At 43.9% G+C, this 16,290-nt stretch overlaps 1 protein-coding gene across 1 annotated transcript in view; it reads left to right on the top strand.

The window, feature by feature from the left end:
• The window catches only part of HERC6 (HECT and RLD domain containing E3 ubiquitin protein ligase family member 6), a 54,864-nt gene that overhangs the window by 26,631 nt on the left and 11,943 nt on the right, over positions 1–16,290 (top strand). Inside the window, exons 12-17 of the mRNA XM_006143290.3 lie at positions 1,469–1,658; positions 4,383–4,537; positions 7,725–7,838; positions 8,684–8,791; positions 11,934–12,104; positions 15,306–15,449. Coding sequence (XP_006143352.1) covers positions 1,469–1,658; positions 4,383–4,537; positions 7,725–7,838; positions 8,684–8,791; positions 11,934–12,104; positions 15,306–15,449 — 882 coding nt within the window. The remainder of the gene's footprint in view (positions 1–1,468; positions 1,659–4,382; positions 4,538–7,724; positions 7,839–8,683; positions 8,792–11,933; positions 12,105–15,305; positions 15,450–16,290) is intronic.

Genomic DNA, 16,290 nt, shown 5'->3' with positions numbered 1-16,290 from the left:
TTTTTTTTTTTTGGAGGGGTTTTTGCCACGGGGTGCATCCACTCACCAGATAGAGAGACAGAAAGCGAGAAATCACCCCCCTGCGGGGATGGCCACGCTGCAATCCCTTCTCTTCCATTCTCCTCTCAGGATCTTGGGCACACACGCACATGCGCCCAGCATGAGTTTTAAGCCACCAGGTCTGGAACGCGAACCGTGGTCGACTACGTAGGAGTCTAGCGACATAGCCATTATGCTGACTGCTGGTCCCCCTGATCAGTCACTTTCTAATTAGATACTTCCCTCCTCTAAGTTTCTCTTGAGGCTTTCCTTCTTCATCTGTAAAAACAAGCTAAAAAAACAAAGCAAGAACTACCCTTCCATGATTATTAATAAAATTAAAGAAAGTGGGGCTGGCAGGTGGCACTGGATCCCACATGGCTGACTGTGCAGTTGTATAGCCCTGGAAATCACGCTGGGTGCCCATGCACGCGTGCCCAAGATCCCAAGAGGAGACTGGAGGAGAAGGGATTGTGGCGTGGTCATCCCCCCTGCGGGATGACTTTCTCAGTTCTCTCTCTTTCTCTGACAAGTGTACATGCCGGGATGATTTCTCACTTTCTCGTTCTCTCTCTTTCTCTGACAAGTGTACATGCCCTATAGCAAAAACTTAAAAATAAAAAAAGATTAAATAGAAAGATTTACATGAGATGTACTCAATGAATGCTTAGCCAAAAATAAAGATACAATACATGGCCCCAGCTCTGTGGCCTAGTGGTTACGGGAGTCAGCTCCCACAGGCCGACCATGGTTCTAATTCTGGTCCTAGCAGCTTGAAAAAAATCACTGTGTGTTTGTGTGTGCACAGGGTGGAGGAGGGATTGTGGTGTGACCATGGGACCATGCCCCATTGGCGAATGCTCTCTTCCTCTCCTTTTCTGTCTTGTTTCTCTGGTGAACACATGTGCCCCTCTGGAAATTAGGGAAAACGAAAAAAAAAAAAAAAAAGATACAAATGATTTCCACGAATCTGTTTTTATATGTGTTCTATTTTTAAAAGTTTACCTCTGGAGGAAATAAATAATATAAAAGTTCAGAGTTATTTTTTCTCTAAATATTTTCTACTGTGACAGGAGGGAAAAAAAAAGAAACAGATTGGTGTGTGTGTGTGTAAGAGGGGGGTGGGTGATAGCTCCTTCTAGAGGGACAGATACTAGGGCCATCTGTATACATGCTGGCTGTGAATCCATGATTTACTTAGTACACCCAGGCGTTTGCGATTTCACTTCACGCACCCTGACATGGGCTGAGGAGGATGGCAGTCTCCCCGTCCCCTGCTAACTCAGGGCATTTGGAATGTCAGGAGCGAGGAAACTTCTTCAGGAGGCTTCAGACGGAATTCCAGTCGGAGCACGGCGGAATGCGATCTCTGGCCCCCAGCTTACTCCTCACTGCGTCTCATATTTTCCTGATCTTACTCTGACCACAGATAACTGAGAGTCTTGAGGATGGTCTGCTCAAAGCCCTTCCATGCCGTTCTCCACACCAGGAAGCACTATCCGTTTTCCTTCTGCTCCCAGAATGTCCTGTGATGAGTGACTGCAAGAACTGGAAGAAGCTGGTGGTTCCGTTTGCGGAGGCCATTTGTAAAATGAGTGACCAATCTTTACGAGTCCTGAGTAAGTTTCAAGTTCTTTTATCTCTACTCTTGTTAGAGTCACTGCCTGAAATAGAAGTCTAAAAAAGTCATGACTTTTTAAAAAATGTTTTTCTATGCAAAAATGTGTCATGACTTTTCCAATGACTCAATAGATTTTGGTTTCTTAGGAAACTTTTCAAAGGTATTCTATATATATAAAAACATATATAGGGCCAGCAGGTGGTGTAGTTGTTAAGGTGTTGGACTCCCCTATGGTTGACTGAGGCTTGAGTGCCGGACCTGGTGGCTTGAAACTCACGCGGGGTGCATGTGTGTGTGTGCCCAGACTCCTGAGAGGAGAATGGAGCAGAAGGGATTGCGGCGTGGCCATCCCCCTGGGGGTGATTTCTCACTTTCTGTCTCTCTGTCTTTCCAGTGAGTATACACACAAATATTTCCTTCTTCTCTCTCTCCCTCCTCCCCTTCCTTTCTTTCTTCTCTTTTCTTTCCTTTATTTTTTTTGAAAAGGACTATTAAATTTTATTCATTACCATTATTATTATTATTAAATTTGCTATAGGATATGTGTGCTCACCAGAGCAAGAAAGAAAGTGAGAGTAAGTCACGAGGTCTGGGACTCAAACCATGGTCAGCCATGTGGGAGTCCAGCGTGTTAATCACCACACCACCTGCTGGCTCCTTTCTTTTCTTTAATGGTAGAATATATCCTTCACATTCTTCTGCAACTTGGCATTTTTCCACTTAACAGTATATCATTCTTGGGGCCAGTGGGTGGTGTGGTGGCTAAGGTGTGGATTTCCACATACACAACCATGGTTTGAGTCAGGACCTGGTGGCTTGCTTTCTCACTTTCTCTCTTTCTCTTTATTTCTCTTTCTGGTGAGCACATGTGCCCTATAGCAAATTAAAAAATGTAATAATAATAAATAAAATTAAAGAAATAATTCTTTAAAACAACAACAGTTGGGACCAGCAGTTAGTGTAATGGCTATGTCGCTGGACTCCCGTGTAGTCGACCATGGTTCAAGTCTTGGACCCGGTGGCTTAAAACTCACACCAGGCACATGCGTGTGCATGCCCAAGATCCCGAGAGGAGAATGGAGAAGAAGGGATTGTGGCCTGGCCATCCCCCGGGGGGGTGATTTCTTGCTTTCTGTCTCTCTGTCTCTCTCTGTCTGTCTGGTGAGTGCACCCGCCCTATAGCAAAAACCTTTAAAAAAAATCACTTTCCAGTTGTCCCCACACATTTATTGGATGCTATGTTCACCCACACTTGTATACAGTGTCACAATTGTAATATGCCAAAGTCTTACATATGTCTGGGTTCATTTATGGACTCTACTCTGCTATATTGATCTGCTTTTCATACATCTGTGCAATAGTATTTTTATTTTTTTAGAGAGAGTTTTTTTTGGTATAGGGTATGTGCACTTGCCAGAGAGACAGAAAGCAAGAAGTCACCACCCCCCACCTCCCAGTGGGGACGGCCATGCTGCCATCCTTCTCCTTCATTCTTGTTTCAGGATCTTGGGTATGCTGGTGTGAGTGTTAAGTTTCTGGGTCCAGGACTCAAACTGCGGTTGACTATGTGGAAGTCCATCAACATAATCATTACTCCATCTGCTGATCCCATGGGCAATACTAATTTAATTACATTAACTTGTATTTTAACATCTGATGGGTTTGCTTTCTGAGAATTCTCTTATAAAGGTACCAAAAAATAATTATAAAATACTCCATAATAGTAAAATACAGTTATAGGTGGGTCAGCTGGTGATGTGATGGGTAAGGCAGTTGAATCTCACACAGCTGACTACGTAGTTCGAGCCCTGGACCCAGTGGGAAATGTGTACTGTGGGGGGGGGTTCATGCCCCAAATCCCAAAATGAGGGAGAAATGGAGGAAGAGGGATTGTGGAGTGACCATACCCCATGAGGAGGTGCTTTCTTATTGCTCCCACTCATCTCTTCCTGGCAAGCACATGTGCACTCTGGCAAACATTTTTTAAAATATGAAAAATGCAATTATTGGCTATTTAAGAAAAATATATTCATATGTACCAGGTATATGTGAAATCTGAAAAGATGAATAATATCGTTTTATTACTTATAAATTAAATATGCCTGATGACATGTGTATGTGTGTATATTCACCCGCATTTCCTGACTTGATAGATACCCTATAAAACTATCAATTTTAAACTGATGAAGTCAGTATAAATGTGAATCATCAACAAATTTCAAATCTTGAATTTGAGCTTTTAATTCTAAAGATACTCAATCAGGGGGAAACTTTTTCTCTCAAGTGTGAGTCGTAAGTATTGTCCAGGATGATATTTTTTTTAATAGATTTTTTTGTCATATGGTGTGTGCACTTGCTGGGATAAGACAGAGGGGGAAGTGAGAAATCGCCCCCCAGGGGCATGGCCACACCTCAGTCCCTTCTCCTTCATTCTCCCCTTGGGATTTTGGGCATACATGCACGTGTACCTGGCACGTTTTTCAAGCTGCCAGGTCCGAGACTTGAACCTCAGAGTTGGTCATGTAGGATCCAGCACCTTAACCACCATGCCACCTGCTGGCCCCAGGATGCTATTCTCAGGAAAGATTTTATTATAGATTATGTCATCAGGAGTGGAAAATATCGTCTGTTTCTTATATTCAAAGACCCAGTAGAAACTGAGAGGTTTTACGGGGTGAGGGGAGGACCATATTTATCCTGTCTGATTTTTTTTACTCCTCAGAAAAGTGTTGGGAATCTTTGCAAGAATCTTCTCTGAACACACTGGTCCAGATGCTTAAAGCAGCCATTGCCTTTCAGATGCTTTATTGGACTGAAACTGAGGAAAGTCACTGTAATGTTAAAGCTCTTCTAGGAGTGATGAAAAAAGTACATAAGGTAAGAGCTTCGTGATTGAAATATGCATTTACCATTTTATTAAACAAATCCCTTAGCTCCCAGCCACCTGGAGGCTTATGAAATCAAACAGGAATCCCAAGTAGTCAAATATTTTTTAAAAGTATTATATGAAAGGGAAATATTTGGCATTAAATAATTGGGAGTTTAGAAAGTGAGAAGCTTTATGAGGATGTGATATGCTTTGTAAAGGCCAGCCCCATAGTGCAGTGGTTAAGGGAGATGGATCTCCCATGGCCACTGTAGTTTGGAGAGTTTATTTTTGCTATAGTGCGGCTGGGCTTTCCAGAAAGACAGACAGAGACGGAGAGACAGAAAGCGAGAAATCACCCCCCGGGGGGATGGCCATGCCGCAATCCCTTCTTCTCCATTTTCCTCTCAAGATCTTGGGGACACGCACATGCGCCCGGCGTGTTTAAGCCACCAGATCCTAGACTCGAACCATGGTCAAGTACATGGGAGTCCAGTGACGTAGTCATTACACCATCTGCCGGTTCCCTGGCCACTGTGGTTTGATCCCAGCCCTGGCAGCTTGAAAAACATGCTGAGAATGTGCGCCTGTGTGCCCAAATCCCAAAAGGAAAGAAATGGAGGAGGAGAAGGGATTGTGGTGTAGACATGCCCCGTGGGGTTGCTTTCTCTTTTTCTCTCTCTTCATGGTAAGTGCACGCACCCTCTGGGGATTACAAAAACAAATCAAAACAAAAAGATGTTTTGTAATAGATATTTTCATTTGAAAAAGTGCACTGCAGTTACAGCTATATGCAACACATGGGTGAATCTCATCCACGTGGTGATGAGGAGACGATCTACTCAAAAAGTTACTCTTACGATTTCCTTTATACGAATTTCAAAAACAGACAAAGCTAATCTACAGTAATAGAAATCAGAGGATGTCACCTCTTGGCAGAGCAGGTGATTGACTTTGGAAAGAGTATGTAGAGTCCCTTGAGGGCTGCTGGAAATGTTCCATGTCTTTTTTTTTTTCCTTTCTTTTTTTTAATTTGCCAGAAAAAGACAAAAAAAGAGAGAGGGAAAGTGAGAAGCACCCCCTGGGGGATGGCCTGCCAGCAGTCCCTTCGCCTCCGTTCTCCTCTTGGGACTTTGGGCACACATACACATACATGTGCCTGGCATGGTTTTCATGCCACCTGATCTGGGACATGAACTGTGCAGTAGGTTATATGGGATCTAGCCACCTTAACCACCATGCCACCAGCTGGCCCAAGCAGTATTTCTTTATGAAAATTGAAGAAATTGGGGCCAGTAGGTATCATTGTGGTTAAGGTATTATACCAGAGCCTGGTGGCAAAAAGACGTGGAAGCCCAAGTGGAAGTGGGTCGAAGTGGGTCAAGGGACTTGAGAAAGGATGGACGGAGAAAAGCTGGATCGGTGGTTTCGTTGTCTCTGCTTGGAGAACGCCATGGCCCCAGGCCATTACGTGCTCATTCTTCTATGGGGACGGTGTGCGCACCCTCTTATAGGGAAAGTAAAGTGGGGGTTTTCTATCATTGCCTGCAGCTGTAGAGCATCTTGTCTTGTGGTTTTATTTTTATTTTTTTAGAGAGAGATTTTTGCTATAGGGCGCATGCGCTTGCCAGAGAGACAGAAAGTGAGAAGTCTCCTCCCAGGGAGGATGGCCACATCACTATCCCTTCTCCTCCATGCTCCTCTCAGGATTTTGGGCACATACACATGTGTGCCTGGCATGAGTTTTTTAAGCTGCCAGGTCCAGGACTCAAACCGTGGTTGACTATGTGGGAGTCCAGCAGTGTGACCATTCCACCATATGCTGGTTCCACATCTTGCATCTCGTCGCTGTAAACAGGCTTCTCCCGGCTTGCTCTAGCTGACATTCGGCTTTCTTCAATCCGTAGTGTGGCAGCAGACTATAGCTTCATAGGGAGCTTTTGCTTGCTCTCTGTATGTCCCTAACTACTTTACAGCTTTTTATGCCCAGATTTGGTCACCCCCTGCAGTACTGGGCTTCCCCCATGGCCGACTGCAGTCAGATCCCAGATCTGGTGGCTTGAAACTCATGCCAGGTGCATGTATGCCCCAAGTCCCAGGAAGAGAATGAAGGAGAAGGGATTGTAGTGTGGCCATCCCCGTTGGGGGTGATTTCTCACTTTCCCTTCCCCTCTCTCTCTCTGTCTCTCCAGCAAGCACACATGCCCCTATGGGAAAAACCTAAAAAAAAAAAAAATGGTGAAGGGGAAAAACCTAAAAAAAAAAAAATGGTGAAGAAATTATAGGTCAGAAAGTAGAAATTTTATAGAACTCTTTCTTTTTTCTTTCTTTCTTTTTTAATTGACCAAGGATGTGGGGGAAAGATATAGAAACAGGCAGACAGAGAGAAAGACAAAGTACCTTCCAGTGGGACATGGGCATATCAAAATCCTATCTTTTCCATTTCTCCACCCTGCACGCATATGTGCCTGTTTACAAGTCTCTGGGGCTGGGATCCAAACTGTGGTGAGTGATGTGAGATCTGATTCCCTGAACCAGTAGGCTACAAGGCTGGCCTGAGAACTTAGTTTTATTGTTGGCAAGTGTTTTTGCTTTATAGAACTCTATTTTGATTATCTATGTAAATAAATATATATATTTATTGTTTTTTAAGTTTTTGCTATAGGGTGAGTGTGCTTGCCAGAGAGAGAATGGGAAGTGAGAAATAAACCCCAGGAGGATAGCCATGCCACACTCCCTTCTCTTCCAGTCTCCTCTTGGGATTTTGGGCATGCATGCACACATGACTGGTGTGATTTTCAAGCTGCTAGGTCCAGGATTCAAACTATGCAGTCAGCCATATGGGATCCAGTGCTTTTTTTTTAAAAAAGAAGTATTTATTTATTTATTTAATTTCATTTGTTATTATAATTAGTCTTCTTTTAGAATTATTTATTTAATGTTGTTTGTTATTACTATTTGTAATTTGATGGGGGGGGGAGTGAGAAAGCAAGCCACCAGGTCTGATGGGAGAAAGCAAGCCACCAGGTCTGGGACTCAAATTACCATTGACCATGTAGGAGTCTAGTGCCTTAACCACCACACCACCTGCGGCCCCATGGGATCCAGTGATTTAACCTCCACGCCACCTGCTGGTCTTATGTGTCATAGTAAATCTATTGATAGAAAGTGAAATTCATAGGCCGTATTCTCTTTAAGGTAAACACTGTTACCCGTCGACTACCGGAAAATGCTTTCAACATAAATGAACTCTCCAACTTCTTGAACTTTTACATGGATAGAAGAAGACTATTTGTTCGGAATAACAACCTGGTAAGAATAGTATTTTAACTTATGAAAATTGTCATACTTTAAAAGGTGTCACCTTACTGTAGTGGCTGTGTAGGTGTCTCTTTGATAAACCAAGATTTGAAAATTCCTTTATTGCAATGCTTAGTTTGTTAAATTAGTTGATCATTGAAAACTTATTATGTTTCAGAAAAAAAAAATTTTAATTAAAAAAAGGAAGAAAATATCTTTCATTCATTAGACAAATGCATTTTCTGGAAATTTGTTTCTGGGTAATTTGGATTCTTAAAAACAGATTCTAAAAAGTATACAGAGTAGGGGCCAGAAGGTGGCATGATGGTGAAGGTGCTGGACTCCCACATGGCTAGCCATGGTTCGAGTCCTGGACCTGGTGGCTTGCTTCCTCACTTTCTCTGTCTCTCTCTGGTGAGCACATGTGCCCTATAGCAAATTTAAAAATAATAAATTAAATAAAAACAAATAAATAATTTAATTTTAAAAAGTATACAGAGTAATAATTTAAGCTGATAATTAGAGAAATGACTTTTTTTTTTTTGGGAGAGGTTTTCACTATAGGGCGCGTGTGCTCGCCAGAAAGACAGAGAGAGACAGAGAGATAGAAAGCAAGAAATCACCCCCTGAGGGGATGACCACACCACAATCCCTTCTCCTCCATTTTCCTCTAGGGATCTTGGGCACGCATGCACATGCACCTGGTGTGAGTTTAAGCCACCGGGTCCGGGACGCGAACCGCGGTTGACTATGTGGGAGTCCAGCGACATAGCCATTATGCTAACTGCTGGTCCCAAGAAATGACATTTTTTTCTTTTCTTTTAATGCCAAAATTATTGTCTCTGTTTATTTTTTAGGCACCTGCAGCTGATCCCAGCCCTGTTATTTTTAGTGATTTTCCATTTATCTTTAACACGCTATCCAAAATTAAATTACTGCAGGCTGATTCACAGGTAAAAATGCAGGTATGTATACCCTCCTTTTTCTTATGTAAAATTTCCAACATATGTAAATAGAGATACTGGCCTATTGAACCCAATAACCAAGATTCAGCCATTATCAATATTTTGCCACACTTCATCTATCAGTTTGTTGTTGTGATAGTTGTTACTGATGTTGCTGAAGGATTTTAGAGCAAATCACAACTTCTTTTCCCTCTCCTCTTCTACTCTGTTTTATTTATTTTAAACTAATGTGAATAAAATAAAAACTAATGTGTTTTTTTAAGAGAGATCTTTGCTATAGGGTGTGTGCTCTCATCAGAAAGACAGACAGAGGGACCAGCAGTTAGCGTAATGGCTATGTCGCTGGACTCCCACGTAGTCGACCGCGGTTCGAGTCCCGGACCCGGTGGCTTAAACTCACGCCGGGCGCGTGTGCGTGTGTGTCCAACATGGGTGGATGGGCATGCTGCAATCCCTTCTCCATTTTCCTCTTGGGCTTTTGGGCACACATGCACATGCACCCAGAGTGAGTTTCAATCTGCCAGGTCTGGGACTCGAACCATGATCAACTACGTGGGAGTCCAGCAGCATAACCATTATGCCATCTGCTGGTCCCCTAGAATAGACTTTTTAAAAAACTTAATTATTGTATTCATGAGAGTGTGTGTGAATGACAAAGGTGGGGGGCACCACCGGGGTCTTGTCATCCTGTGATTCCCCCTCTCCAGCCCTCCACTTGGCAGGATCCCGGGTGTCTGTGCATGGACCCCACATGTTTCCAGCCTGATCCAAACCTCAGCTGGCTACACGATTCCCAGCACTGAGGTTCCAGCCCGCCACTGACTACACCGCCACGCTGGGCCACTTCAGTATTTTATCGTCATCGGCCTTAGTTCTTAGGTGTATGTAATAATTATTCCTGAGATATTATACTAAAGGTTTTCTAAGCATTTCTTTGATGGGTGAGGCTTGTTTTCTGGGTCCTTCCTCAGGAAAGGTTTGTATCTATTTATCCATGATATTTATACTTTTAAAAACTCAGAGGAAATAGAAATCATTCCTCATTACTGACCTTTACCAATACTTTAAAGGACAGACCTGGTGGCTTGGGATTCATGCCAGCCACGTGTGTTTGTGTGCCCATATGCACACACATTCAGCATGATTTTCAAGCCACTGGGTCTGGGACTCAAACCACAGAGTTGGCTGTTTGGGATCCAGCTGCCTTAATCTCCATGTCACCTGCTGGTCCTACAAGATGTTTTTTTCTTTATTTATGTATGTATGCATTCATTTATTTATTTAGCCAGAAGGCATGTGTGCTCACTAAAGAGTTAGCTAGGACTGAACCACAGTCAGCCATGTGGGATCCACTTTCTATGCACAGCACTTAACTGCTGTGCCACAGGGCTGACTCTATTTATTTGTAAGGTTTTCTGCCACAGGGTGCTAGGGCATGTGCGCTTACCAGAGAGGCAGAGAGATAGTGAGAAATAGCGAGGGTGAAAGTGAAAAATCTTCCCGTAAGGATGTTGGCCATATTGTAATCCCTTCTCCTCTATTCTCCTCTCAAGGTTTTGGGCATGCACACACATGTGCCCAGCATGATTTTCGAGCTGCCAGGTGGCAGCTTGACTTGAATTGCAGTTGGCCATGTGGAAGTCCAGTGCCTTAACCCCCATGTCATCTGCTGGCCCCCGCCCAGTGTGTTTTTAAATGGTGGGGTTTGGGACTGAGCTGTACAGTTGGCCATGTGGAATCTAGCCACTTAAACCATGCCACCTGCTGTCCCTCCAAAAAATATCTTAAGGAAAAAACAGAAAAATCTTTCTGTTGTGGATGTCTTGGAATATAATGGTGGCTGAGATCTGGCTTCTCTGGAGGGCTTGTAGAAAGCTAATGTGGACAAACATCCAGCCTGAAGCCTGGACTAGGATCATTGCTTTTTGTTGAAGAGAGATTTTTGCTATAGGGTGCATGCACTCACCAAAGAGACAGAGAGACAGAAAATGAAAAGTTACCCTCCAAGGGAGGATGGCCACTCCCCAATACCTTATCCTCCATTCTCCTCTTGGGATTTTGGGCACAGCCAGCATGAGTTTTAAGCCGCTGGGTCTGGGACTTGAACTGTGGTTGATTACATGGGAGTCCAGTGATGTAACCATTGTGCCACCTGCTGGTCTTATTTGTACAACTAATATCTGTGAGCTCCTAGACTGTCCTTATATTTCTGAGAATTAAAATCCTAAACATTCTACTTAAGACTGATGGCTGATGAGCCAGCAGGTGGTGTGGTGGTTAAGGTTCTGGATCCCATACGACCGACTCCACTGTTTGTGTCCTGGACTTGGCAGCTGAAAAAAGCATACTGAGTGCATGTGTGTATGTGCCCACAGTCCTGAGAGGAAAACGGAGAAGGGATTAGGGTGCAGCCTTCTCTCCTGGAGGGGGGGTGATTTCTTACTTTGCCTCTCTGTCTCTCTCCTGAAACTACGTGGCAAAAATTAGAAAAAGAAAGAAAGAAAGAAAGAAAAGACTGATGGTCAGTGAATGTTTCTCAGCACATTGAACACCAGTATTGCCTCTAAAGATTACTAATATAAAAAGCAATCTGTGGGGACCAGCAGATGGCATAGCGATTACGTTGCAGGACTCCCACGTGGCCAAGTGCAGTTTGAGTCCCAGACCCAGCGGCTTGAAAATCACACCCGGCCCGTGTGCATATGTGCCCAAGATCCTGGGAGGAGAATGGAGGAGAGGAGATTGGGATGTGGTCATCCCCCTGGGGGGTGATCTCTCACTTTCCCTCTTACTGTGTCGGTCTGTCTCTCTCTGTCTCTGGTGAGCACATGTGCACCAAGGCAAAAAAACTCTAAAAAAAAAAAAAAAAGAAAGTGAGCTGTGATAGCTTTTAATTACTAAGCTGTTTATTCATGGTAACCAGTCCCCTAGACCCAATTCCTAGGTGCTGTAGTTTCTCTTACCCATAATCTCTTTATCTTCCATAGTGGAGATATGTCCTTTTCCTTAAATAATTACGTGAGCATATACAGCAAGGCAGGATTAAGTGTACACTACACAAAATATGTGTATTTGAAGTGTTAAGCCCTGGAATTCCTCTGAGGTCAAAATGAGAAGCCGACTAAAATATTTCTCTTTCTAGATATCACAGGAGAAAGCCTACTTCGATCTGGGGCAAACGATTCTACAGAGGATGGAAACATGCCCTCCACCACCCACATTTACCCTAAACGTCAGACGAAGTCACCTGGTGGAAGATGCTTTGCGTCAGTTAAGCCAAGCTGAAGCCAGTGACCTTTACAAAATATTAGTGGTACGGTAAAAAAAAAAACCTGTGTGTGTGTGTGTGTGTGTGTGAATAAGTTATACTTTTCAAGAGAGATTTTTGCTGTAGGGCACTTGTGTTCACTGGAGAGACACAGAGAGAGACAGAGAGATAGTAAGTGAGAAATCACCCCCTAGAGGGGATGGCCACACTGCCATCCCTTTTCCTCCATAGTCCTCTTGGAATTTTGGGCACGAACGCACACATGCCCAGTGTGAGTTTTAAGCCGCTGAGTCTGGGTCTCGAACTGCAGTCGACTACGTGGGAGTCCAGTGACATAATCATTATGCCATCTGGTGGTCTTGAATAATTTAAACTTTTATGCAAAAATAACAAGTGGCAACTTGCCTTTGTAAAAGACATTAAAGAAAATCACAGTAATACGCTGTCTAGTTCATGGAGACCTGCTGGCCCCTAAGATACCTCATTACCTACATGTAAACATTCTGAAATCTGAACGTATCTGAAATTTGAAACTCTTTTACCCTTAAGCATTTTGGATTAGGGCTACACAACCTATAATGCAACATAGACTTCTAAAATAACCTGCATTTTCAACTATGGTTCTTACAGTTTCCAGAATTTCCCTCCTTCCCATCAGAGAATAGCAGTGGGATGCTGAACTGTGCATTGGTTCTGAGTTCACTGTTAGTTACTGTGCCTATAAAAATGCTGCATAACAAAGCATCGCAAAGCAGGATAGCTTGAAGTAACAATCATTCATTTTACAGATCTGTGCAGTTCAGCTGAGATCTGCTGGTAGGGCTGAACCCACCTGGGTAGCTTTGTTGATTTTGTCCGAGTTTGTTTACACATCTAGGAGTTGGCTGGGGATGGGCTGATCTCTGCTAGGCCTGGCTAGGGAATCCTGGCTCATTGCATGTTTTCCATCCTCCTTTGGGACCAGTAAGCATGTTTTTCTCACGGCAGTGCCAGCGGTGCAAGATAGCAAGCCTAGTCAGGCCACAAGCATTGTCTGCGTCATGGCAGTCACATGGTTGAATCCAATTAAGGGCTGGGGAAATATACCCAGCCTACTAATGGAGGACATGCAAAGGACATGAATCAGGGGCTGGCAGGTGACATGGTGGTTAAGGCACTGGACTCCCACATGGTCAACTGAAGTTTGGGTCCCGGACCTGGTGGCTTAATTTCTCACTTACCCTTTCTCTCTTTCTCTCTCTCTCTGGTCAAATTAAATAATAATAATAATAGTAACAAATGGAATTAAATAAGTAAATAAATTTTTAAAAAGACATGAATCAAGGAAGGGTAAAGAATTGGGATCATTAATGCAGTCAACAAGCAGCTATGGCATGGATACTTTTCCTACATGTTGGCTCTAGTTTTAGTTCAAGACCTTCCACTGTGTGGTTTTCCATTTCAGTCATCCTTTGTGGGTGCCTGTCGGGTTTTATTATATGATCCCTCAGATCATTTGTCCTCTTGAGGCTATAGAGGAATAACCAGCTCCATAGGTAAGACCAGAGTCCATCCAGACGGGAGTGGATTTCCCTGATGTTGGTCATGAGGGGAGAGTCAGGCTCTCAGAGAAGAAACCAGTACCTGGAGGGTGGTGTGCAGATACAAGAGGAGTATTCCCCAGCATGGAACTCCAATGGAAAACAAAAACTATCTCATAAGCCAGACTTCCCAGTTGTATGTCCTCCTCTCTCTTTCTTTAAATCTTAACTGAGGAAGTCAGTAGAAAATTACTTTACCCTACAGGAGATGACCAAGAGCTAAGAAAGTAAACTGAAAACCCGATCAAAATACTGACTCTGAACAAGGCCAGGCTGTAAGACCCTGTTAGGACTGAGTCCTGGCTGTGGCATAGGCAGACTGTGAGTGAACGAACAGAGATAAGAAAAATCAGAAGTAAGATTCATTTGTTATTGGGATATCCATATGGGAATGAGAGGCAGGCCTTCGAATACGGTGGCCAAGGAGTTGATCAAAGTGGCAGTAGATAAGATCTCCCGGGCAAAGAGATTAGAGTAGAAAGAGAGCAAAAATCCAAGAAATAGAGCTCAGTGATAAAAGGAAATTAACCAGAAAAGGAAGCAGAAATGGAATAGAGGGATAGGGGAACACCAGAATAATACTCAGCCACAATGTCCAAAGGTAAAGAGAGTTTTAAAAAGACGGGCTGGGGCCAGCAGGTAGCATGGTGGTTAAGGCTTTGGATTACCACATGGTTGACCATGGTTCGAGTCCTAGACCTGGTGCCTGGAAAATCACTCTTGGCGCATGTCTAAAATCCCAGCAGAAGAATGGGGCAGGAGGGACTGTGGCATGGCCATCTTCCCTGGGAGGGTGATTTCTCACTTTCCCTCTCTCTCTGTCTCTCCAGCGAGCACATGCACCTTGTGACAAAAACCTTTAAATAAATAAATAAGGGCTGGTTAGTATGGATTTCTCACAGGAGCTGGGGACAGATTGGTAGTCCTGCCAAGGTCTCAAACCCAGACTAGCTGGAGTGCTGATTAGCATAAGCCCGAAGGAGGGTAGAGAAAGAGAAACCAAATAGTGGTTGACTGAAGCTGAGAATGCAGTCTCATGATGAGATGAGCTTAAACAACGAGCTACACTAATCAGGGGATAGAATGGCCCAGAGCTTTGAAGCATGTCAAACTTCGGTTCAAGGGACCAGCAGTTGGCGTAGTGGCTATGTCACTGGACTCCCACGTAGTCGACTGCAGTTCGAGTCCCAGACCTAGTGGGTTAAACTCATGCTGGGCTCGTGTGCGTGTGTGCCCAAGATCCCAATAGGAGAGGTAATTTCTCCCTCCTGGGGGGTGATTTCTCGGTTTCTGTCTCTGTCTGTCTTCCTGGTGAGCACATGTGCCCTATAGCAAAAACCTCTCCAAAAAAAGAAAAAGAAAAAAACTTGGCTTCAGGGTAACGGTCACCATAATCGGTGAATGTCGCCTTGCTAGTCACCCTTCCCCAGTACGTGTGACAGTGGAAGGATCCACACGCTCACTCAACAGCAGTCTGAGAATGGGCAGATCATGGCTTCCACTGCCTCATAGCAAATCGAAGGACAGATTACCTGGAGGTAAGGCGTGTGGGAGTCTGCTCATTCTAGTGGTGGCCAGAATGGTGGCTAGAGGTTTAAAACTTCTCCATAAAGACGCACGAGTTGTATTTTAAATTAGGACCTGGAAAAATGTTCTCTTTCCTTAGGTTGGGTTCATTAATGAAATTCGTCCAGAGAGTGGAGGGGTCAGTTCAGAGTTCTTCCACTGTGTGTTCGAAGAGATGACCAAGCCAGAATATGGGCTGTTCATGTATCCTGAAGAAGGTTCCTGCATGTGGTTTCCTGTCAGTGTAAGTCTTTTATTTCCTTTCGTGTGGTGTTTCAGAAGAGAAAAAGCCTACTTATACTGCAACACAAAGCCCATGGAATATAATGTAAAGCCAGGCCGTAGAGACGTACCTCTCATAGTCTGAGTAGTACTCGTGTGGGCAGAGTGGCGGCTATCGCGTTACCTGAGCACTGCTAGGAAAGCAGGATCTAGGCCGCCTCCCAGGCCACGAGTCACAGCGTGCATTTTATGAGATCCCCGGAGATTCATACGCACCTTTCTAAACAGCTTTAAAGAGTCTAATTGGAATATAATAGGGACCAGCACATGGCATGGTGGTTAAGGTGCTAGATTGCCACATGGTCAAGCATGGTTTGAGTCCTGGACCCAGTGGCTTTAAAATCATACTGGGCTCCTGTGCGTGCATGCCCAAAATCCCGAGAGGAGAATGGTGGAGAAGGGATTACAGTGTGACCATCCTCCTCGGGGGGTGATTTCTCACTTTCTCACTTTCTCGCTCTCTCGCTCTCTGTTTCTCTCGGGTGAGCGCACGTGCCCTATGATAAAAATCTAAAAAACAAAAATAATAAAAAAATTGAGATATAATAAACTGCTCATGCTTAGAATGTTGAATTTGGTAAGTTTTGATGTATGTGTACATTTGCAAAATTATCACAAAGTGACAGACATATCCATCATAGCCAGAAGTTTCCTCATTTCCCTTTCTTTTCTAAAAAAAGTTATGTATGGGGCCAGCAGGTGGCGTGGTGGTTAAAGGAGCTGGAGTCCCATAGGCCGACCATGGTTCAAGTCCTGGACCTAGTGGCTTGCTTTCTTACCTTCTCTCTCTCTCTCCTCAAATT

The sequence above is a fragment of the Tupaia chinensis genome, unplaced genomic scaffold (assembly GCF_000334495.1).
Source record: "Tupaia chinensis unplaced genomic scaffold, TupChi_1.0 Scaffold000094_1, whole genome shotgun sequence".
Classification (NCBI taxonomy): domain Eukaryota; kingdom Metazoa; phylum Chordata; class Mammalia; order Scandentia; family Tupaiidae; genus Tupaia; species Tupaia belangeri.
Note: the sequence above shows the minus strand (reverse complement) of the source record. Positions and strands in the feature narration are given on the sequence as shown.